General features: G+C 35.5%; 1 protein-coding gene across 2 annotated transcripts in view; it reads left to right on the top strand.

Annotated features, from left to right (window-relative positions):
* Slain1 (SLAIN motif family member 1) overlaps positions 1–24,811 on the top strand; it is a 58,960-nt gene that overhangs the window by 2,661 nt on the left and 31,488 nt on the right. For both annotated transcript variants that reach the window (XM_046447149.2, XM_046447157.2), the window contains exon 2: positions 9,556–9,695. In XM_046447149.2, the coding sequence (XP_046303105.1) occupies positions 9,556–9,695 (140 nt within the window). The remainder of the gene's footprint in view (positions 1–9,555; positions 9,696–24,811) is intronic.

The following is a 24,811-nucleotide window of genomic DNA, read 5'->3' on the forward strand; positions in this document are numbered from 1 at the left end:
AATATAAATTAAAGTAGGTTCTATGAATTTCAAGTATGTAGGTGAATAAATTCTTTGATGCTTTACAAATGTTTCTATAGTCATGATACACTATTTGTAGATTATCTTCCTCAAAACGAACAGGAATAGATCACAGGTAGAAAAAGAATGGGATAATTAAGGTATTGGGATGGGCTTAAAAAATTTGTTTCATCACAGTATTTTAAACATTAAGTGATTTTTGCATTGCAACATTTTGGTGTATTGACGAAAAAGTAATCAATGGGGTTTAATTTTTAAGGTTTAAGCCGCTGTTAATTCTTGCAGAGCACTGTAAAGTTCTTTTATTATTATAAATTTGTACATATTTCAGTTTATTCTGTGGTCTCACAATAGAGTGCTTTTCAGTTGGATTCCCTGATATGTTTGCAGATGGCAATTAAAAAAAATCCTCTGCATATTAAGAAACAATCAGAGAGGATATATAGCACCCTGTTACTTGAAATCTATTTTAAACTGGAAGTGGGTATCAAGTCACAAGTAAAAGTTCATTTTCTTTTCTCCAGTCTACTATCATGCCTCAGAATTAATCCTGTTAACACTCTGTAGATCCTTCATGGTAAAAAGATAATTATCCAAATCAGTATACAAATATATGCATACCAGATTTTTTACACTTATCTTTTATTTAACATCTGTACATTTTTGTAAAAGTAGCTCCAACTCATAACAATTACATCATTGCTAAAGTAATAGTATTATGGAACAAGTTACTATTAGCTGTATCATCTAGTATTCATGCCTTTTTATGAAATCATTTAATGAAGTTAAACATTGGTATTTGATAATTTGTTTAGAATAGTACTTACTGCTAAAATGTCTTTAGGAAAGGGTTTACAAATGTATTGTCATTGAATAAGTATGTCTTTTCTAGTAAAGCCTTACAATATACTTTCATTGACTACTTGGACAAAATTTGGCTTTAGAATTATGTGTACATAGAATATTGTGAGTAATGGAACCAATTATTTCTCTTAACATTTTTTTTTCTTAACCTTTAAGTAGTTATCTTCCAAAAAATGTTTAAAGGTGGATGCTACATGCTCATAATCCCAGTGACTTGGATGGACTTGAGAGGCTGAGGCAGGAGGATTGCAAGTTGAAGGCTACTGTGGCAACTTATTAAGACCTTATCTTAAAATATAAAGGGCTGGGGATATAGCTCAGTTGTAGAGTACTCCTGGGTTTAATTCTTAGTACTGTACACACACACACACACACACACACACACACACACGTTTAAGGAGAAATGCATGTTCTACTTCCTTTTGAAAAGCTTTTTAACAAAATTTTCATATTTAAATATTTATCTCAATTGAGTTTGAAATGTTTACTTTTGCTTTAATACAACCTGCTTATCTTAGCACAGTGCTGCTTGAGTTAAATGTCACAGAAAAGTAGACAAGAGTTCCAGAACTTTAATTCCTAAGTCCACTTGCTATGACTCTGTAGTAAAAGTTTATGTCTTCCTGTACTGATTTCTCAGTTATTGTACTACTAATTTAAGAGTTCTTCTCTTTAGATGATGGTTGGCTAGAATGTATAAAGGGAAATTCTGAGAGTCAGAAGCAAATAAGAAGCCTTTTTAAAAGGACTAAAATCTTGATGCATACATGGGACCTGGTTTGACTGGATGGATTTTTTAATCTTTATGAAAGATATGTTAAAGATCTGTGTGTCTGCCTCAGTGTCACAGGATGAGAAATATTTGGATACAAGCAAAGGAAATCAGATTGTTAGGAGGTGGCAATGTGAGCCGTCAACTATATGGTAGACCTTACTATGGCCTGTTGCAGCTCCCTTATTTCAATGTTGAGGGACAGAAGCTGCAAGGTTATGTGATTTACATGAGCTCTTCCAGCTGGTTACTGAAAGAGTTCAGACTGAAAATCAGAGTATGGACCCAGATTGACAAGTGTTTAGACCACTGATATCCACCCCTGTCCCCCAAACTAAGTTGTGACCTACTAGTGGGTCATTAGGTCAATTGGGTGTATTTACCAGCATTTTAAAAAAAATGAAGTGGAGTGGAATAAAAAGTTATAATTCATTGCATCACTCAACTTGTGTTGATTAAACATGTTTCAGTTTTACACATGTCCTGAGTTGTGTTATGGTAAAAGTTAAAAACATACCCATTTACACTGTTGAAAAGCACAGTGGATTTGGAGAAATTAGTTAAAAACAAAACAAAACAAAATAAAACAAAAAAAGCCAGCTCTCTGAAGAAAGTGTAGTGCCCTAGTAGAGGTCAAGCCTTTTATACCTCAGTCAAGAAGACATTTTTCTCTATGAGAAAATGCCAAGATGAAAATATGCTAGCCAATATAAAATACTGCCTTGTAAGTAGACTTTAGTGGAGTGACAATTAGCAGAATATTGAGACTTCTGTGAAGGGGATGTGGCAGGAATTTTGCCCAACTGGAAGGGACAGGAGAAAAGTTGTTAATTATACTAGAGAAAATAGTGATATATACAAATTAATGGAAATTTGATGAATGAGATATTCATCTTCCATGTGTAACATTAAGACCCCAAACAGCTGGCTGAAATCATTGCCAGTTCTTCATCAAAGCTGTTAAACACCTTGTACTATACATATGGCACAGCTAAATTAGCCCACCTAAACTGTTTTTTGCATAATTGATTTTTAGTGAAAAGACCAGAGGGTGCTTCACTTTCTGACAATTCTAATTGAAAATGCACAATGTTAGGAGCAAATGGACTTGACGGAAATATGAATATGTGTATTTTAAGTGAGTAACTTTGAAACCCTGTAATGAGACACTGAAATAGAAGTTTAGATCCTTCCCATGGGATGAGACGGGTGGAGGGAAAATTTTCTGTAGAACAATTCAGCAACTAAAATTTGGACATCATGTGTCTCTTAAATAGCTAGTTGTGTTAGGTTTTTGTAGTGTCTGCCTAGTTTGATCCCATTAGGAGCTAGGGAATCAGAATGTGTTTATGTGAACAAGACTGGTTGTGCTCCTCAGTGCTGATATTTCAGCTTTCCTTAAAATGAAAGTTGGGGTGATTGAAGGCTCCTAAAACTGTTTGTTGAAAATTATCACAAATCACCTTTTAGTGTTAGGTCTACAAATACATATTTTGCTTCCTGTACTATTGGTTTTATATTATTTGCAGAAGGATAACTTTAGAGCCAAACATATTTTGGGAGTGGGGGGATAACTGAGGTTTCTGTTTTGTTTTGTTTTTAATGACAGTTGTAATGCTTGATTTGAAACATTCAGCATCATTAAAGTAGGTTTACATTAGTTTTGATCTCCCAGTGTCACCACATATATCAAGTTGGGGGTCCAGAATGTGAAATGTATGTAAAAGAAGGGGATTCTTTGAACAGGATAAACTTTTGACACTTTCTAGGCATGTGCTTTGGAAGTTACTGAAGAAAAGTTAAAGAAAATTACACTAGTATTTCAAGTGATAGTTTTCTAATATGTGAAGAGTTCTGAAGTTTTCAAATATTGCTGGATTTCAACTCACCATCAATACCGTTAAGGAAACTGATGTTGCAAGAGTAGTTTGTAAGTCTCTAGGAGGTCTGTGCACTAGTAATGGCAAAATAGGATCTTATAAATGTTATTGTTGGTAAAGACAACAAGTAATGTGATTTTTGTGATCTTTTAGAAGGTTAGAATTGTTTAGGAAAGATACAGGAGATACAGATGGCAGCTCTAAGTCTCTCATCTTATGAACACTTTTGCTTCTGCTACATTCCCTATTTAAATCTTTTATCTTTACCTAGGTTTTACATTGCTTCTCTAATCTTGGAGATATATTCTACTCAAGGAGTTGGTAGCTACAGGATCTCTAACTTTCTACATTTTTAAAAAATTTATTTAAATCCTGTTCTTAGTCTTGTCATAGAAATAGTAGGCTTTCCTGGACATATTATTTGGAGACTTGACTGTTGGTGATCACTTCTGGCTTCATGCCATACATTTGTGTAATGCTTCTTCAGTTTTATCAAAATGATACATGACATGGTATGTAAGGTCAAACACCTTTTAGCAAGGTTTGTTTCAGAAGGCAGCAGTCCATGTTCCTGCCTACTTCCAAGTCTTTCATACAGGTATCACTTCATCCTATTTTTTTGCTATTTGTTTAGAAATGAACAGAAGTCTTTATCTTTAAAACTTACACATCTGTAGAAATTAATGGAAAATGAAGACTACAGCTTTCTTTCCTTCCCCTCTAACTGCCCTAACCTTTCCCCCTCCTCATAATGGCTTTTATAGATTTTCTTTTAATCATAGAATGAATGTCTGGATTACAATAATACCTGTTACTAGTTGAGTCCTGTTAAACATATGCTGCATTTATTTTCTCGTATTCTTTTGTTTCCTCTCTCTCCCCTTTACTTTTGAAAATTCTTTGTCACAAATTATTTTCTCAAACATTCCAGTGGAACCATAAAATTCATCAGTAAAGTCCTACACGTTTGTTAATCTCTTAAATGTGCTTTCAGAAATTTATTTTGTAGTGGTGTCCCTTCTGAAACTCTTAGTCATGTTTCTTCCGTCTTTAGTGTTTGCTCACTAGGCTGGGTGCCTAGTGCTGTTGTCATGGGAATTTCTTCAGTTTCTCGCATATGTTGAGTTCCCTATTTAAATCCTTTATCTTTACCTAAAATAAGTGAAATATGAAAGCTATTGGAATCTGAATAGCTTTCTGAGAAAGCGGACACACATGACAAGCATATTTTGAGATTCTGCATATTTGAAAATGTCTGCCCTTGCATAAATTTTGTAGTTGGATTGGGTATGAAAATCTAAGCCATTCATTTTACTTTTGAAGGCATTTTTTGGCAGTAATTTTTATTATGTTCTGGCTATTGAAGTCACTGTAATATGAATAACTTTGTAACTTTTTCTTCAGCTTTGTTTATCCCTAGTATTCTAACATCGTGATATACCTTGGTATGGGTCTTTCTGTTTTTTATACTGGACATTTGTAGGTGCTTTTGTTCTGGAATCCCATGACCTGCCTTTAATTCTGGGAATTTTCTCCCTTCTTCAACTTGATATTCCAAACTCATTTATTGACACTTTTGCTTCTGCTACATTAGTTTCATTTTCTAAGAATGAACAATCTGTTTATTTTTAAATATTTATATGTGTGTATGAATGCAATATTTTCTCTTAGATGATATCAGTTATAGTTGTGTTGGTATTTTCATTTGTCCCTTGTGTGTTTTTTTCCTCCTGTGTTCTTTTTCTTGTTATTTTTTAATCTAAGCAATTTATGTGATAGGAGTATTCCATATATTAGGTATCATTGGTTGTCTATTCATAACCAAAGAAGGTATTGAAGTTGATCTAAAGATCCAGGTGGGTGGAGCTCATTGACTGGTACAGTTTATCAGTAATTGAGAGGGTAACTAGAAGAAAATGTTGGAATATTTGAAACACAGAGGCAAGATGGTTGGTAGAAGATTTCCTAGCAACAGAACATATTGACAGGAAATGCTGGAGATCATGGGCAGTGGTGCCTCAGACAGTAGCTTCAGGTGGTAGCAGAGTGAAACTTGAGAATAAGCAGAGGCTCAGAGACATGCATTGTGTGGGTAATAGGGAGCAAAATTGATTAAGTCTAGAGATAAGGAAGTACCACAGTTGATTGATTAGTGGCTCATTTCTGTTAGGACTGTGGCTGCTGCTTCTCTTTCTTTGAACATACGGTAGATGGTAGCTCTGAGTCTCTCATCTTAAGAATACTGAGGGATGGGAATCAGTTCCCAGTCCTTGTGACCATTTTTTAAATGCTTTACTGAAGTATACTTGGTATATCAACTGCACATATTTAAAATGTACAACTTAATAGTAATATGAATATACCCATGAAACCTTCACAGTGATCAAGATAGTGAACATACTTCAACACTTAAATTGACTGTGGCTCTTTGTATTCCTTCCTTCCTAATGCTATTTAATTTTAAGACTAGTTTGTGTTTTCTATCATTTTTATATTGGTGAAATAATACAGCATGTATTCTTCATGGGTTTGTTTTAGTCTGGTTTTAGAAGTTTTATTCCATGAGTCAGTAGTTTTTTTCTTTTTTGTGTGTGGGAGCTATTATATTGCCTGGATAGAAACATGGTTTGTTTATCCACCCATCTTTTTTAAACATATTTTTTAGTTATAGGTGGATGCAATGTCTTTATTTTATTTTTATGTGCTGAGGATTGAACCCAGTGCCTCACGCATGGTAGGCAAGCTCTCTACCTCTGAGCCACAACTCCAGCCCCAATCCACCCCATCTTTTGGTGGGTATTGGGTCGTTTCAATTTTTGGTTGTTAGGAATAAAACTATTGTGCATATTTATGTATAAGTCTAAATTTCTCTTGAGTAAATAAATAATGAGTGGCTGGAACAGAGAGTGAATGTGTGTTAACTTTTTAACATGCTGCCAAACTCTTTTCCAAAGTGGATATACCATTTTGCATTTTCACCAGCAGTAGAAATTTCAATTGTACCATGTGTTCCTCAGAACTTACTATGGCCAGTCTTTTTAATTTTAACCATTCTAATAGGTGTGTAGTAATATCTTATTATGGTTTTAGTTTGCATTTCTCAAATGATTAGCATCTTTTCATATCCTGTTTACTACCAACAGATCTTCTTTGGTGAAACATAGTCAAATCTTTTGCCTTGATAAAATTGATTATTGAATTTGCAGATTTTCTTACATATGCTACATACATGTTCTTCATCAGACACATGATTTGCAGTTTTTTTCTTCCCAGTTTGATTTGTCTTTCATTCTCTTTGTGTGTTTCAGAAAGCAAAGTTTTCATTTTTTTACAAGTCAATTGATAATTTTTTTTTCTTTTATGGATCATGCTTTCAGTGTTAGAATTGTATCTAAAAAATATTGGTTGGCAAAGCCCATCATACATGGTTTGCCCATCTGTGGTTTCTAACAAAAGTGTTTTACAGTTTCAAATTTTACATTTTGACTCATCTATTTTGAGTTAATTTTGGATGTTGCGTGAAGTATGGATCAGAGTTTCCTTTAAACTTTTTTTTTTTTTTTTTTTGTATATGACCATCCATTATTCATTCTGTTCCAGCACCATTTGTTCAAAATGCTGTCCTTTCTTCATTGAATTCTCTTTGTACTGTGTTAAAATTCAGTTTTTTATTTATGTCTATCTCTGAATTTTATTCTTTCCCCATTGATCTCTTTATCTTTGTCGTACTAATCTGTACTTACGTAGTTTGGTCATAAGGCTCAATTACTGACAACTTTCCAACTTTGTTTTTAAACAGTTTGACCATCCTAGGATTTTTTGCCTTTCGTGTAAATTTTACGTTCAGCTTCTACATTAAAAAAAAAAATTAAATCCTGCTTAGATTTTCATTAGGATTTAATTATATAGATCGATTTAAGGGGAAGAGACACTTGAACGATATTTAGACTCTCGCTCTTAAATTTGGTATGTCTGGTTTAACATTTCAAGCATCAGCATAATTTACCATATTAACTAAAATGGAAAAATCATTATAATCTCAGTACTTAGCCAAGAAAAAAAGTTTTTTTAAATAACAATTCCCAATGAATTGTAGAACAGAAGAAGATGTCCTTAGTCAGATTAAAGGCCCCATTTAAAAAAAAAAATCAGCATATTAGATAGTGTGCCCAATAGTAGAACAAAGTAAGGATATCTGCTTTCTTCTACTCGGCACTGAGATTCTATCCAGTGCAGTCAGACAACAGATAAAACATTGAGATTGGAAAGAAAAGCAAACCTGGCTTTATTCACGGATGGCTTAACCATGTTAAAAAAATCCGGAGGAATCTACCAAAAACCTTTTGTAGATTTAATAAGGAAAATTTTGCCCACAAGCATATCAAATGATTTCCCCTCAGGTTTTCTTAGCTGGGATAGTATCCAGGACTGGGCAAGTCACTAGGCAAAGGGCAACAGTGAATTACTGTGATTGGCTTAGCCTGCTTATTAGATATTCAGATTCTTTAACTCTACTCCAGGTTTACTGAATCAGAAACCAGGGGGCAGGGTATAGCCCAGTGATTTGTGTTTGAAGTATCAAAGTAGATTGAGAACAACTAGCCTGCACTGACTTTTGTTCGAACTAAGGTGAGGTACCCAGTACTGGACAAGTTGGGAGTCCATTAGTGAGGAAGGGTAGCAGGAGTTATAACCTACCTATGTTGTAGTAGGACTGTGGTGGAGCGCAGGAATAATTTGTGTACTCTTAATGGAGGTAGGACTGTAGACCACACTATAAGGAAAATAATACATTGCAATTACCCTTTAATAGATTAAAAGAGATATATTTTGGAATCTTCACGTATTAGCAAACTATGACCTTGAAGGAAATCAAGTCTGTTGCCTGTTTTGTATGGCTGGAAATATAGATTTTTGCATTTCAAAATAATGGAGAAAATTTTAAAAATGTAGAATGTGAAAATGATGGGAAGTTTATCTGTAAGTGAAGTTTATAGAGACTCAGCCATGTTTATTAGGATTGCGTCCACAAAGCTGGGCATATGAGCTGGCCTTTACAGAGTAATTTATGTAATTTATGAATTACTCTAAAAGGTAGGAGTTCTGTACAGAGTAGTAAAAGTAAAGTATTAAAGTACATAATTTCAAGAATAAGTGCTCATTAGAATTGTAGTTACTTTGAGGAGTATTACTTTTATGAGATAATTAGGATAAACTTAAGTTTAGCAAGGTCAATTACTAGAGCCAGCAATTGCAGGGAAGTAACTTTCTCCTCTTTTTTTTGAATAACTGCTGGTTATTTAAACTTTTTTATTTAACCTATCACTAAAAATATAAGTTTACCTTAGCATAGTTATGTCAATGAGAGAAAACCTTTACTGTAACTTGTAGTACTTCTGGGTAGTATTAAAAATAATACTACCTGTTACTATGCAATGGTGTAGATGGTGACAGTGAATTTTGCCCCAAACTTTTAAAGGTATTTCTTTGGTTTTAATGAAGTAGTACATATCAAGTTTAGTGTAGATTTGAGATGACAGAAATATTTAGAGTTCAGAGAATTAACTGACTTGTGTTTGGACTTATTTTTTTTTTTTTTTTTAAAAACATAACCAGAGTTGGCCTTGTGGCCCATGTCATGTTTACATCCATTAGCCCAGGTTCACATACAATTCTGCTTCAGGAGAATTAGACAACGTTCATTTCTAAATGTGTAAAATGATACTGTAAGATCCTCATGATGCCTGTTCAGTACCCAAAACCCTGATCTCCTACTCTGTGAAACACAGTTAAGGGGAAAATTGCTAGACCTATTTTTGAAATAGTACTCACCAGGCTTTGGAGAGAATCATTTCTGTTTGGGGATATTTGCCTGTTAAAAATGAGTTTTGGTATTGGAAGTATTCAAATGTGAGTTGTGTTCCTATAGAAACTGTTGAATACCTGTTGTCTTCCCCAGAAGAGAGGCACTCTCTGTATACCTGTATCATACCTATAATGTAGATTTCTTTTTTTAAGGTTATACGTTGGCTCTTCAAAGACATTCACCTCATCAGAGAAATCCCTGAATCCTTTGCAGTGGTGTAGACACGTCCTAGATAACCCGACTCCTGAGATGGAAGCAGCCAGACGTTCCCTGTGCTTTAGACTGGAGCAAGGTATTGTGAACATGTGCATTTGCATTCTCCAACTCTTGCCATTCTGAGCTCTGCTTTTGTTGCTGGTTTTGGAATAGACACTTGAGTTGAAAAAAAACCTCACCCTATGGTGCAGGTATTGCATGCAGTTCCCTTCACCAGGATCACACATCAGGGTTTCTCACTATAGGCTCTAGTTTTGTGCTATTTTTAGCTTGTTTTAGTTTGTATTGTAACATACGAACACATTTTTTTCCCTTCAGTTTTTTTCTTTCTCTTTGCAAATATGCCAATAAGTGAACTGGGTCAGTCTTCATTACATAGTTTTATGGCTGAATTTTAAGATAGAAAACTGGGATTCTGTTGGGGTCTGAGTATGGAACTTACTGAATTACTTCAGTGTTTAGTTGGATGTGTAACTGGAAGTCCTAACCTTCGTAAACTAGGAAAAAATCTTTGTGTATAACATTAGTTACCTTGTGGAGCCCAGAAGAGGTTTAAGTAAAAGAACAATGACAACTGTAAAGGGAAAAAACAGCTTAAGGAATGAGTATTACTTGGCTCCTTATGATTTTGATATAGTCAACCACTTAAAGTTGTGATTGTAAGGTTTTTAGTTTGTCTCTCAACTTCCCCTATGTGTTTCATCATCTAGGAACACTGTTTCTATTCTGTGGAACACTGTTTCTATTCCATGGACCACCTGTATCCAAATCATAGGGAGCTTGAAAATACAGGTTCCATCCCTCCAGATTAAAGAATAAGTATCCTAGGGTACTCTTAGGTACACTGAAGTTTGGAAATACTGTCTCTTCAAGGAAAATGAATGTTTATGAACTATTTGAACATGAAACAAAGTGTAGCTAACATTTCTTGAGCTCTTAATTCTGTGATAGTACATTAATTTCTTGACTTCCTTCATTCAGTCTAACCATGCTCACCTGAAGTGTAGTAGGTACTGTGGTCATTTTTAGAGGTAAGAAGAGTGAAGTTTAGAGACAGAGAATTGCAAGACCAGAGCGACAGTTGGAGTCTGACACCAGAAACTCTGTCCTTAACCATTATGCTCTCCTGCTGGATTGGCACAGTTTTAAGTGAATATCAGTAGATCTCTTAAACATTTGGAGGACATGTTTGAAGATTGAAGAGCATGTTTTATTGAATTTTAACAAAATGAAATAATAACAGATAGTCGAAAGGTGGCGGAGGAACAAAGGTATGCTAGGGTTAAACCTTTGGCCCCAGATGCTTATCTCTTAGAGCAACCATCTCACTGTCAGGAGACCCTAGATTTGATTCTGTTCCCACTTACCTCAAATGCTAAGCAAAATTTTAAATTCCACTGGACTTTTCAAGAGTCCCGTAGACCTGGCTCTAAGGCTCCTTACTCAAGCAGCCCTTGATTCATGAACTTAGCATATTCACACATTTATATATGAATTTGGCTTAATAATTTGAAGCAATAGTCAAATGAAATTCAGAATTATAGTCATTTAGCCTACGGGTCAAGAAGCTTTTCTCTGGAAGGATTCAGACTGTAAATATCATAGGTTTTGCAGACACACAGTCTCTATTATGACTGTTCAACTTGGTTATCACCAGAAAGCAGCCATGGGTGTAAGCATTGATGAGCAAGCCTGTGTTCTAATAAAATCTTTTTTTTTTTTTAAATACCTGAATTTGAAGGCCATTTGATAAATTTCATTTTATTTATATATATATATATATATATATGAAGATACCTTCTCCCCATAAGTGTAAAACTCTTCTTGGCTGGTAAGTATTAGAAAAACAGCATCAGGCTGGATTTGGGCTACCCCAGGCCAGTTTGGCAACCCCTAATTTAGTTTATTTGCATACATGGTTGATTTTGAAAAAGTAGAGGAGAGGCTTTTGTTAAGTTTAATGTAAATAATAGTACATGATAAGTGCTTTTGATATTTTAGACTATATGCTGATTATCTAATTTTCCTTTTGTCAGCAAGGAGCTGACAAAATGTGGTTTTATGCATGATTTATTTAAACTTCAGATTAAAGAGTTTTGAGAGCTAGTTTTTTGAAACCAAAATTAGCCCTTTACTAAATTTGTATAAATATAGAACCTCTTTTGCTATCAGACTAAATGCTTTTCTTCAAATATTCAGAATCCTATGATTAGCCAAGAAATAATAGGCTAACATAGGTTTACTGTATGAAAAGTCTTTTTTTAAAAAAACAAACTTAGATTTTATAAAATAATGACTGCAGTTTATGAAATATTAGTCTTATGAGTATGTAAGAAAAGTAGAAGCCTCCTGCCCCCATCCCCCCATACCTGTTTTATTTCCCAGCTATTGGTTTTGATTTTCTGTTTACCTCTTCTAAATTAATTCTAATGTTGGATGGCTATTAGTGGAAATTCTCAATTTTTAAACATCAACCACTGGTTTTTGACTTGTGAAGGTTTAATCCTTTTAACATCATCCTTATACATTATCTCTGCACATCCTCCTGATGTAGCTGTTTACTATTTTTAGAATACATGAGTATTTATGATAGAGGCATTCATGCCTTTCAATATTTTTTGATACTTTGTTTTTCCTCTTTTTTTTTTTTTTTTTTTAGGTAATAAAAGACACTTTTTTTCCCCTTGGATCTCTTCTCATTAATTTATTGCCAGTCTCTCCAGACAGACCATGTAGCTCCAAGGGCTCAGTTTTGTTGCTGCTCCTTCTGAGTCCTCTGTTGTCTTTTTCTCTTGGGAATGGTCTCTTGCTTCCCAACAGCCGTTGTGGGGTGGAATGTCCTTTTGCTTTTTCCTGGAATTCACCTGACCCCTTCATAGTGTGGTGTCCCCTGATTCTTAGACACAAAGATGTCCTTTTCTTTATATTCCCTTCTCCTAGTGGAATGCATTCTTTATATGCTCTTTGTGGGAAGTAGGAAGGGAAAGAAAATATGTGGGAGGTGAGCTTTGAGCACCTTGTCTGTCTGAAAATGTTTTTATTTCCTCCTCACCCTTACACCTGATTGTTCTTTGGGATAGGCTTCGATTTCTTCGTTAAAAGCCACTTTCTACAGAATTTACAAAGTAATATTCAATTTTTTTTTTTTTTTTTTAGTTTCAGGATTGTCATTGGAGTCAGTCCAGTGCCATTCTTGTTTGTGATTCTTTGTAATCTTTCTACCTAAATCAAGATGAGTGTTTTAGAATCTTGTCTTTATTCCTGGTATTTTGAAATGATAAATTTCTTTCACTTTCTCTTTTTGTTAGGCATTTAGTGTTACTTTCAACTTGGAAACATTATTACCTTGTTTCTTTATAAGACCCCTGTGCTACCCTGTTTTCTCTATTCTTTCTAGATATTTCTATTGGTCAGATATTAAATTTCCTGGATCGATCTCCATGTTTTTTTATAGTTTTCTCTCTTGCTTTCTGTTGTTGATTTTCTTTGATGTCCTACTTTCTTGGACATTATAATAACTCATCATCTGAGCTTTTGCTGCATGTTTATTAGCTACCTTCTTTGTGCCGGGTGCCATTGTAGGTAATGGGGATATAACAGTGAACAGCACAGATGTTAGGTCCTGCCCTCACTGGGCTCACTTCTAGTATGCAGGTTTTCATTTAGTCTTCCTGTTATTTTATTAGGTTTTTTTTTTTTTTTTTTTGAAAGGTATGCTTATTTGTGTTTTATAGCCTTAAAATCTAATGGCTTTCTGTTTCAGTTCATTCAGGTACATAAACCTGTCTTTGTTATAAGAAAGGACGGTTGCTTGGGCAGGGGATGGAGCTGGAGGATTTAAGTATTTTCCTATAGATTATTCAGTCTTCCTGATTTTTTTTGCTTCACCATAGAACTCATTACCTTCTGTGGTACCTTGCATCTGTATTGGTTTCCCTCACTGTTGGCCCTTAGAGAATGCTAAAGCCCACATCTCTAACTTAATGTTTATTTTTTCCTCTAAGGTATTGTGACCCTCCTTAATCTGATATTGTCTTCTCTCCTATTCAGTTTTCCTTGTGGATATAAGACTTGGCATTAAGTGTCACTATAGTGTGGTTTCAGAAGAGAACAGGGAGAAATTTGTATTTAGTCTTTCATATTGAAGAATTATTAGCTTCCAATTAAGAGAGTTCTTTGTCAATGATAGTTAATCAATAGAAATAACACTTAGGCTCAGTGATGAATTCCTGTAATCCTCGCTACTTGCGGGGCTGAGGCAGGAGTATTGCAAGTTTGAGACCAGCCCAGGAAACATGGTGAAACTGTTTTTTTTGTTTGTTTGTTTAAAGTTGTACTACATAAATAAGAAATTATGATTTTAACTTTATTCATAATATAGTATAAATACTTAGTTGGAATAATGTGAGTATTCCATATTTTAGAAGTTTCAATAATTCTCTAACAAGCATTTTCTTCTTTTAGACTTGCAGTAATCTCTGGGACAATCAGCAATTTCAAATAAGAGGTATTACTGATCATTTTTTTTGAGACTAGGGTGGTTTTTCTTCATTTGAATACAGTTTGCCCAAGGGCAGGGACACTTTGTGGATCACCAGCTCCATAACACCTAGAAGGGATCCTGACCCACAGACACTGTTGCTGAAGTAAATGAATGTGTAGTTCTTTTACAATTAACCACTGTTTTAATTTCAGTTTCGATTTTGAGTATTGTAAGATGGTGGTGGTGGGGGGTGGTTCTTGCAGCATTTCCTTACTTGCCATCTCTTAGCTTTAGAGGAAAGCCTAGACTGTTCACTAAGAAATCCACTGCCACAACTAGGAGCCATTAGATGGGGAAGAAGGGACACTTATCCTGTTTCATACTCTTTCCCCAGTCCTCTGCCTGTCTCTTAGGCTTTTTACTCTCATCAGCATATAGGAGTGAAAAGCATAAAGTTCTATCTTTTTTAATTTTTAAATTTTTATTGGTACATTATAATTATACATAATAGCAGATGATGCCATATTTGTACATGCACAAAACATAATTTGATCAGTCTAATTCCCCAGTACTTTCCCTTCTCTTCTTCCTAACCTTTTCCAATTTTCTTTTTATTATTTTAATTAGTTGACAATAATTATATATTCAGGGTTGATTGTGGTGTATTCTTACATGGACACAGCATGATTTGGTAGTTTTTATTCCCTATTATTTCCCCATGCCTTCCTTCCTCTCGATCCCCTTCCTCAACCCTATTGATCTTCCTAGAAGAGAGTATTTAAAAAGGTTCTTACCACAAAGAAATGGTAAAGGTTTGAGGTGATGGATATGCTAAATCTCAATTTGATCTTTTTACAGTGTATATATGTGTGTCAAAACATCACTCTCTACCCTTAAGTATGTACAATTATTGGCCCAATTAAAAAACAAACTTTTCTCTTTTTTTGCTCTTTAATGTTAGTAGGAATCTTCAGATAAGATGACGATTATTAGAAAGCAAAGATTTTAGATATTTGGTTCTTACTTTGGACCCTTATGTTTTTGAAAAGAAAATTACTCAAAAATTCAAAGATTAATTCTATCAGAACATGTTGGGGGATCCAGATATCTCTGGTGGGTATATCTGGTTATACATCCCTCCCTCCCTCCCTCCCTCTCTCCCTCCCTCCCTCCCTCCCTCCCTCCCTCTCTCCCTCTCTCCCTCCCTCCCTCTCTCCCTAGGCTGTGCTGATTTCTTGGCTGCAAATTAGGTGTAGGGGTAAGTTAGCTGTCTACTTTAGTCAGCTTTTTTTCATCATTGTGACCAAAAGACCTGACAAGAACAATGTAGAGAAAAAAGAGTTTATTTGGGACTCATGGTTTCGGAGATCCTGGTCCAGGGTTGGCTGACTCTATAGCTCAGGGTATGGCAGTCAGGGCCTGAGCATGCTAGGCAAATGCTTTAACACTGGGCCCCACACCAGCCTCCCAAACCTGACCTTCTGGAGAAGTCTTTTTTTTTTTTTTTTTTTGCCTCCTGGAAAAAAATTGAGAAAAGAAGGATGTTTTGTAAGATTTATTATATTTTTTTTTAGGGAGATAGCACCCACATTATGACTGTTTTAAGAAATATTTTGTCTTCGTAGCTATAGATAGTTTTGCAGATTGGTTAAATAAGTGAGTTTTTTTTTTTTTTTTTTTTTTTTTTTAAGGTACAATAGGATAATTATTTTTGGTGTAAAATATATTCTTAGAGAAAACTAATTGTACCTTATACTCTTAAATTCTTCTGTGGAATATTAATTGACTTGAATCTAAAAGACTTTTTATAAAATTATATATCCCAAAACTTTTTTCCAAACTGACTTTTATTTAAATTTTATAATTAATAAATTCTTATGTATCAAGTAATCAGCATAGGCAAGTTACTTAAGTGTTCTCAGCCTCTTCTCCATTCATACTTATTTGTAGATTTGTTGTAAGGGATTAAATAAATACTAATAAAACAAATTTGTTGACATTAAAGACTTAAATATTGGTTTCATCGTATTATATTTGAATGGCATAAGTGGCTTTTTTTTGGATAATATCCAGAAAGCAATGTTGAAAGTAAATCACTGGAATCTCCAAACCTACAATCTGATTGTATAAAATTAACAACAGCCAGCACAGAATAATATTTTCTTTTTTTTCTGAGCACTGATTGGAGTACGCCGTCTTAACCAAAACTCAGAATCTTGGTTGGTTTTCATCTTCATAGATGGTCCTAACAATGTTAGTTTTCTACTTGAAGGCACTCTGTTCTGTTAACTTCTCTTATTTAATTTTTGACATTTATTGTCTTTTCCCCAGTAAAGACAGGTAGAGGCCTATACCTCAATTTTCTTTTGAATTGCAATGCTTAATACAATTTTTAAACATGTTTCAAGCACTGAATGTTTGGTTTTTGTAATTGACTGATTTGAGTTCATTTAAATTTCCTAGATGTATAAAGGAACCAATTCTCATCGGAACATTTGGTATTGTAAATGGTATCCTACTAATCAAACAACAACAAAAAATCATGTTCTTTAAAATGTTAGTTCTGAGGGTGGGGACTTAAGTTTGTTTTTTTACCTGCTGTAACCCTTTCCTGTATTGGAATAGTTCCTGTTACATTGTAGATGTTAAATGCTAGTCATTTGAATGTATATGGTGCAAAGAGTTTTAATCAAGTAGTTAGATTTAGTGTCTCTAGGGTCTCAGCACTACTTAACTCCGTGATTGGAAACAAGAGGCCTGCTCTCAATGTCTTACCATTTATCTATTAAATGTAAGGAGGGACATTTAATAGATTCCACAGGGCTCTTGGCATTTTTTTTGTGGGGGGGGGGTGGGATGGGGAAGAGGGTAAGTTTGTTTTTGTTACCTATAGATAAAAAATACTTGTTAGAGTTAGGGATCTTAAACTGAACAGTTTAGAAAGGTAGTTTACTGAACAATAGTAGAAAATTGGAAAGAACTTTCTTAGTTTGCTCCCTTTCTTCCGATTGTGCTTAGACCTACATGTATAAGTTGAGCATCCCTAATCTGAATCTGAAATGCTCCAAAATCTGCAACTTTCTAAGCACCAACATGAAACCACAAGTGGAAAATTTCGTACCATGAAGTTTTATTTCATGAATAAAATTATTTAAAACCCTGTATAAAGTTACCTTCAGGCTATATGTATAAGGTGTATATGAAATACATGGATTTTGTATTTTGAGTTGGATCACATCCCCAAGATATCTCATTATGTTTATGAAACTATTCCAAAATTTGAGAAGGTTCAGAATCTGAAACACTTAGGTCCCAAGCATTTCAGATAAGGGCAGCTTGACCCATGTTTCATTCATCACATGCCCATCTTCAGTTTCCCCTGCTGTCACCTTTTACACAGGAAAATATCCACCCCATAGGGCTTAACTCACATGATATCCTAAATCGGAATAAGGCTAAGCTAGAGTTTTTGGTAAATCCAAGTCATGAGGATGGGACATTCACCAAATAATGATCAAGAAGCTTATCTAAGTAATTTGAAACACCCAATATATGGCTCAGTTAATTTGGGGTCAGTTAATAAAAGCTTATCTTGACTTAAGATACCTGAATGTCCATAACAGTTGAATCAGGACAGGTCACATTTGAGGATTGTGGGTGTAGTTTTCACAAAGAGCATGGTCTTGCACAGTTATTATGTTGGGTCATATTTCACATTGACCATCTCTCATTTCCTCTAGGGTTATTTGCTCAAGAAATGTGAACAGATACCACGCCTTCATTGAGTTTTTCTTTTATCTTCATGTGATACCTGTTCCCATTCTTGTTTCAGTTGTTATGATGGGGTGTTTATTTCTAAATTTAGTCAATGAAAAAGAAAGCTGTGGACTCAACTAGTTTTCTAAAGGTAGGCTTTGCCTTTGTAAAAGCCACACAGATTGAACTGAGACATTAGAAAGCTTATCAAGTGCCTGTCTCCTGGAACCTGTCCAGTCTCTCCTTGTATGGTCCAAGATGGTATCCCTACCAGCTCATGTTTCCAGTCTTGAGGTGCTCCCTCACTTCTGAAACACAAAATTAAAACTTAGCCCATAGGGTTCATTTTAGGTAAGCTCTGCAAAGATTCCATTTTTCATTGGAAAAACAATTTGGAATCGTGTTAATTTTTTTTGTGCTGAGACAGAGTCTCCTAACATTGGACGTTATTCTTGTGTGCTGGAAATTGAAGATATGTTGTCATAGCTGTGAGTTCTATCACATCTTTGCTATTATTTTCTGAATAACCTCAATGCATTAGTTTCGGTATTGGCAGTGATTTAGTGCAGTTAGTTAGAAATGATTATGAATTGTGCCTCTATGAAATTTGCAGTTTCCATCTATTACATCCAGAGATCTGAATATGTTTGTCAGTTATTCTTAAACAATCCTTTGTCACTTGTGCATGTATTTCAATGTGGGTTTTTTTTTTTTTTTTGTCTTTTCAACCATAATTAGAAAGGTGTTTATTAAAGTAACCAATAACTTATGACAGTCTGTAATGGTTGTTGCAGTAAGTTTACAATTGACATGCTATTTTGTTACTATCACAAAGGAAAGTAAATAATAGAGGTGGGTGTGGTGGTATACCCTTGCTGACCCAAGGAGGATTGCAAGTTCCAGGCCAGTTTTGAAAACTTAGTGAGAACCTATCTCAAAATAAAAAGGGCTAGACATAAGTACTGTGAAAAAAGAAAAAGAAAAAAAAAAAGTAAAATACTATAGAGTTTCTACTAAAGGAGTTTTTCTTGGGTGTGTGTGCTGGGTACTGAGCCCAGGGCTTCACAGATGCAAGTGTGTGCTGTACCATGGAACTATACCTCTGTTTGCCCCCAGAGTAGTTTTTACTGCTTTTAAACTACTATAATGGTTGATTTAATTTGACTATATGACAGTGGAATTGGTTTTATTTTGATAGATGTTTATGCTTGTTTCTTAGGACCTCTAAAAAGTACAGTCAAGTTTAAGTAAGAATTCTAGACTTTTTCTGAAACACTGGGGCTTAATCAGAAATGATTAGAAACCTAAGTTGTGAAGAATTGAGTACTTGCTAGCTGCAGGCCCAGTGCTAAGTATGGAGGCGAGCAGGACAAGCCTAGCGCCTGGCCTTGGAGTGGACTGTCTGATGTAAGAAACAGATGACACATGTAGTAACTCTTGTCCTGTTTCTTCCTCAGCCTTAAAATAGGTGTGATGATTCTAACAGGCGACCTAGCAGAATCTGAGGGTTGTGCTGGAGAAATAACTTCCCTGAGGATGTGATGTGTCAGCAAAGATTTGAGAATCAGTGGGAGAAGATATTTAGCCCGTAACTCTGGTGGGTGGGACAGGGAGGAAGAGTGTCTTAGGTCATAGGAACAGTGCTTGGAAAGGCCTTGCAGTAAGAGGAGGTGAGTGACCTGAGAGGGACTGGCAGGCCATAGTGGTGAGGCTGGAATGGCAGGAAATAGAAATCTTGAGGCCAGTGGCACTAAATGGAACTAGAGATTGATGTAGAGTTTTCAGGGCTGTTAAGGATTCTGGACTTTATCCTTAGAGGTCTGGGAAACCTTTAATAGTTTTAAGCAAAGGAACAATGTAACCCTGAACAGGAAAGTTACAAAGTATTGTCTGAATTGTCTTAGAAAACAGGGTTTCTTTTGAAATCTGACAAGTTGTGTTGAATAAAGTAGTGATCTTAGAAACTCTTTGGAATGTGGGTAAGGTTAGGCTTTAGAATTTTGAAAGGGTGATTTTTTTTTTTAACTTAAATAAGTAGAAGAAAGCATTTCCAAGTTTTTCTCATTAATGTTGAATTTCTTATGACTTCATGTGAGAAGTAGTAGCTGAAAATGTGGTCAAACTCTACACAACGATTTACTTTGAAAAGATAAGTCTTTGATTTGTTGATATCCTAAATTATTTATAATGTGTGAGAACTTTAAAATTTGTATAGTAATGCTGTATGTATTTAAACTTTTTTTGGTACTGGGGATTGAACTCAGGGGCACTCCACCACTAAGCCACATCTCCAGCCCTTTTTTGTATTTTATTTAGAGACGGGGTCTCAATGAGTTGTTTAGTGCCTCATTGTTGCTGAGGCTGGCTTTGAACTTGTGATCCTCCTGCCTCAGCCTCCCAAACTGCTGGTATTTCAGGTGTGCACCACCGCGCCCAACTGTATATTTGAGTTTTGATGCACTTGCCAGTTTTTGTGAGTTTAATTTTTCGCCACTGTCGTAGTTATATTCTCCATTGTTGCAGTTATAAGACTGCATTTCGAGGAGTGGTGTGTGTGTGTGTGTGTGTGTTTATTTATGTGTGTGTATGTATGTGTGTTCAGTTTTATCTTCCATTTTTGTAGTGGTTTCAGATGAGTAGGGTTGGATGAATGGATGAATAAAAGGATATTATAGCACTGGGAATTGCTAGGACATGAGTAGTGCTAAAGATGATGACTAATTGTGGGCAGTCTTCAGGAAAGACCCAGGAAATCAGGATATATATTCTTAGGGAAGGTAGCGTGATCTAAGCATGGGATCTCTGCCTGATTTAGAAGAACAACTGGGGGTAATTTCAGATGCCCATGTTGGACTGAGCAGAGGGTAGGAGGCAGATTAAATGAAATTCTAAAGCATTCTTCCCCCTTCCATTGCTCTGTTGGGGTCTGCAGCCACCCTGATGCTGCCTGTCCAGGGGTCCATGGGAAACCTGCTTGTGGAATAATCCACCCATAGATGTAGTGCCTGTTGTTGGTTTTTTCAAGGTAGAGGTAATACCTGCACCAATGTAGAACCTTACACTAATTACCTGTTCAGCTTAACTTTATTGTTATTCATAAAAGCAAACCAATAACCAAGTCTTACTTGATTTCTTTTTTAAAATCAGTAGCATGAACAAAATAGAAAACTCAATTAGATTTGCAGGAAAAGAGTATCTGAGGGAATAAAGAATTTTGTGGACTGAGATTTGATAGTAATGTACCTTTAAAAGAAAGATAAACTGTAAAAAAAAAAATGCAGTCAAATTGTCATTACTTTAAAAATGGATTCTACTGTCATATATAACTAAAAAGAACAAATAAAAAGAAAAAAAAAGATTAAGTTGGGCTTTGTGACACATGCCTGTAATCCCAGCATCTGGTGAGGCTGAGGCAGAAGGATTGTGAGTTCAAAGCCAGCTTCAGCAACTCAGCAAGATCCTGTCTCTAAATAAAATGCCAAAAGAAAAAAAAAAAAAGAGCTGGGGATGTAGCTCAGTAGTTAAGCGCCCCTGGGTTCCATCCCTGGTACCTAAATAAATAAGCTTCATAGTTATTTTTAACTTTTTGGAAATGAAATTAAAATGGCCAGGGCCAAGAACCAAACTACTTACGTGAATCAAGTCAAAGTTATCTCCCAGAAAGAGAGATGGCAGTATGAGAAGAGTTAGGGGCTCAGAGCTTCTAATGTTTAGTGAGGGCTCTTTTAGAGAATAGACAGTTGAGAAGAGGAAATACCAATAAATAATAGAAGAAAATTTCCTGGAGCTGAAGAAAGAGAAGTCCTCAGGATGAACTAGGACCTGAAAAACCTCCACCTAGATCTAGTTGATTTTCAAACATTAAAGAGACAGTCCTAAAAATGTTTAAAGAAGTAGGTGGTTGACAGTGCAACAGACGTCAGAGATCTCACAAGTAATATTGATGCTAGGTGGAAAATGAATATGTAAAGTTTTGAGTGAAAGTTATTTTCAAACTATAATTTTGTACCCAAGAATCTAAACCAAATTTTTGGGGATAAAAGGGAAAGACTTTAGGTTTTGTAAGAATTTAGAAGGTTTTACTCCCTTAATGATGGAAATGTTACAAGGATAAAGATGTGACATCTGGAAAATAGTGGCCAAGGAGATGACTGGGAAAGCTGAGAGAGATGAACTAAGAGTGGGAGCTACTCCCAGTTCTACGACGTTCTTGCCCTGGTGGTTAGGGTCTAGTGTCAACACTTTTTTTCCTTTGGTCCTTTCACATATAATGATCACCTTATAGCTGTATTAACCACAACTATAAAAGAGTTGAAAATAAGTCTTGGCAGTATAAACAGAGTATCCACCAGACATAGAGATGGACAGTAAGGGAGGGCAAGTGTACTAAAGGTCTGCCAGAAGTCAGATACCAACAAGGTGGTACTTGGTCTGCCTACTTAATGTTGCATGCTAATTGTGTAATTTTCTTCAGATTTCAAAAGTGGTTCTAGGCAGGGAAAGGAAAGAAACTCTCCTGTTTTAGACTCTTTTGTAAATTTTAATGTTCTTCTGTGTGAGTAATATCACGAATGGCTTCACTTAGGTCTAAGAAATATTTTTTCCCTTGACCAAAACTCTGTTTATATATTTGCTTTCTACCACCTTTCAAGGTGAGTGGGTCAGAGGCCCCTGGAATATAAGCCATGTGTTTTGTGCCCCTAACTGGAAGAGTATTTTAGCCCAGGAGACCTTGGAATTTTGACCTCATCACTTTTCTATGGGGGAACTCAGAGGTGCTGTCTAATGGTGGGCTGAACTTGGCTTTCCCACTACATTGAACACTGATAGGCAGGAAGACTTGATTAGTGATCACTAGACTTACTTTCTGCTGTTTTCAGATAGGAGATTATTTTTCCTATTTCTTCAGAGAACTAAGTTCTGTGACATCTCAATGATTTCATTTAGGATGTAGAAGCTACTCTAGCTGGTGGTCATGGCTTGCATTGTGGCTGTAGTCTCAATCAAAAGAGGCTGTCTATAATCTGTATGCCAGAATCACGTCAGGGACAGATTATAAGGCCATTCTTTTCCCTGGGTTCTGGATTAAGTTATTTTCACGGAGGCCCTCACTTATGTTCTGTGGGCACTTTCACTGTCCTGAAGTTTGACGTAAGCTGTAGCAGGCAGGCCTCAGGGGAAAATTGCTTCCATAAAAGGGAATTTTAAACATGTCTTTGAAGTGTAGTTTCTATTAAAATTAGATTTTCATTTCCCTTATTAACAGCAGCTGAGAAGTCTGATGATGACTTATGAAATGAGAGACCACCCTATAAGGATAACACTGATTTGATCTGGGTGGGATTAAAGATGCCAAATTATCTTCAATTTTGACAAGTTATTAAGTGCAACAAGTTGACATTCCAAGTTGACCTTCCCCTTCCAGAACCTCATTTTTTTAGCTCTCTCTTTAGATCATTTTGGTTAGAGAAGTCCTACAAAAGGATCCACTAATCAGAAATGGCAGGGAGGGAAGGATGAAGTGTGTGGTCGAAGCAGAAAAGGTCTGATTTTTTAAAATTCTGATGAATAGATACTATAACCATTAACATCATAATAACTATTAAGAAACCCTTAATACCTAGGATGCATTTGAACTACCAAAATCCAGTATCAAAAGTGAAATTCTGATCCATATGGAATAAATATTATCTATAATATACTAAGTAGAATGGAATTTTGAAACTTTCATTAAACAAATATTTATTAAACATTCACCTGTCGATCATCAGGGATATATATTACCCCTTAATTGCTTTCAAACCAACTATATTTTAAAATCTTAAAAATATAGTGTTGAGGTGACTTCCTTGATTAGCTCTAGATATTAGTTATGTAGATAAATGAACTTTTGTTAGCTGTTTCTTAAAGGTCATATGTAAGTCATGCTTTTGTGGATTTTTACATTTTTAATTTAACTAGAAATTTAAATATTAAACATTTACAGTGACCTGGAATCATAGGGTGTGTGTGTGTGTGTGTGTGTGTGTGTGTGTGTATGTATGTATGTATGTATGTATCTTAGCTACTGATTTTAAATTGTTGCATTTGTCCCCATGGGTGAATGAATGGAAGCTATAGGAAAAGATTCAAATTAACCTAGTAGATTTGTCTAGTTGTAATTTGAAGATTGAGAAGTTTGGGCACAATGACTGACTTAACCTTTTAAAATGGTTCCCAAGATGCCAGTTAGGGACATGTTCTGGCTTTTTAGCCCTTCTCTTTACCTGAAATTGATATATACATTATAGCTAAATTTTCTTTATTTTGTGTATGTCAAGCAAATTGCACTATAAACATCTGTTTCAAAGTAGGAGTACTATTTTCTAGCCCCCATATGCTTATTTATTAGGTCCTGGAGCATTTTGGAGAAATTAATGCTACTCAAGTTTCTGCAGTAGAAAACAGTGGATCAGTAAGCTGCACACCATATGTTCCTGATCTCGGGGCTTGCTCCGCTTGGCACCAAGTCAGCAGTGCTTACTTACATACTGTGGCTAATTTTTGTCTCAGTCTAGGCAGATTATAGCATGAAATAGTAGTGTACCATCTTTATCTTGGTTTTCAAAGTCTCCTGTTGAATCTGTCCAGATATTTGAGTGCATCTCTGTGCCGGGCATTTCTGTAGGCTCACGGTACGTAAAGGTCTGGCATGATGGACCTGGGGAGTTTGCACTGAGAGAATGGTTTATGGAACCAAAAGCCTTTCTGCCTTGGAGTTTTCTGGCATAAATCAAAATGCTGTTGTCCAGATAAAACTTCCTGCTGATTTATTGGAGAATAAAAAAATATTAAAGTTTTCTTGTAACTTCACTGATTTTAGACCACTCTGTAACTGGTATTAGTAAAGGGCTATGCATTTGAATTCCTCTGTGTGGCTTGGAATTGAGGCCTGCATACCTATTGCATAAAGA

The sequence above is a fragment of the Marmota monax genome, unplaced genomic scaffold (assembly GCF_021218885.2).
Source record: "Marmota monax isolate L192 unplaced genomic scaffold, Marmota_monax_Labrador192_F-V1.1 WCK01_AAM20220418_F8-fsc00043, whole genome shotgun sequence".
Taxonomy (NCBI): Eukaryota; Metazoa; Chordata; class Mammalia; order Rodentia; family Sciuridae; genus Marmota; species Marmota monax.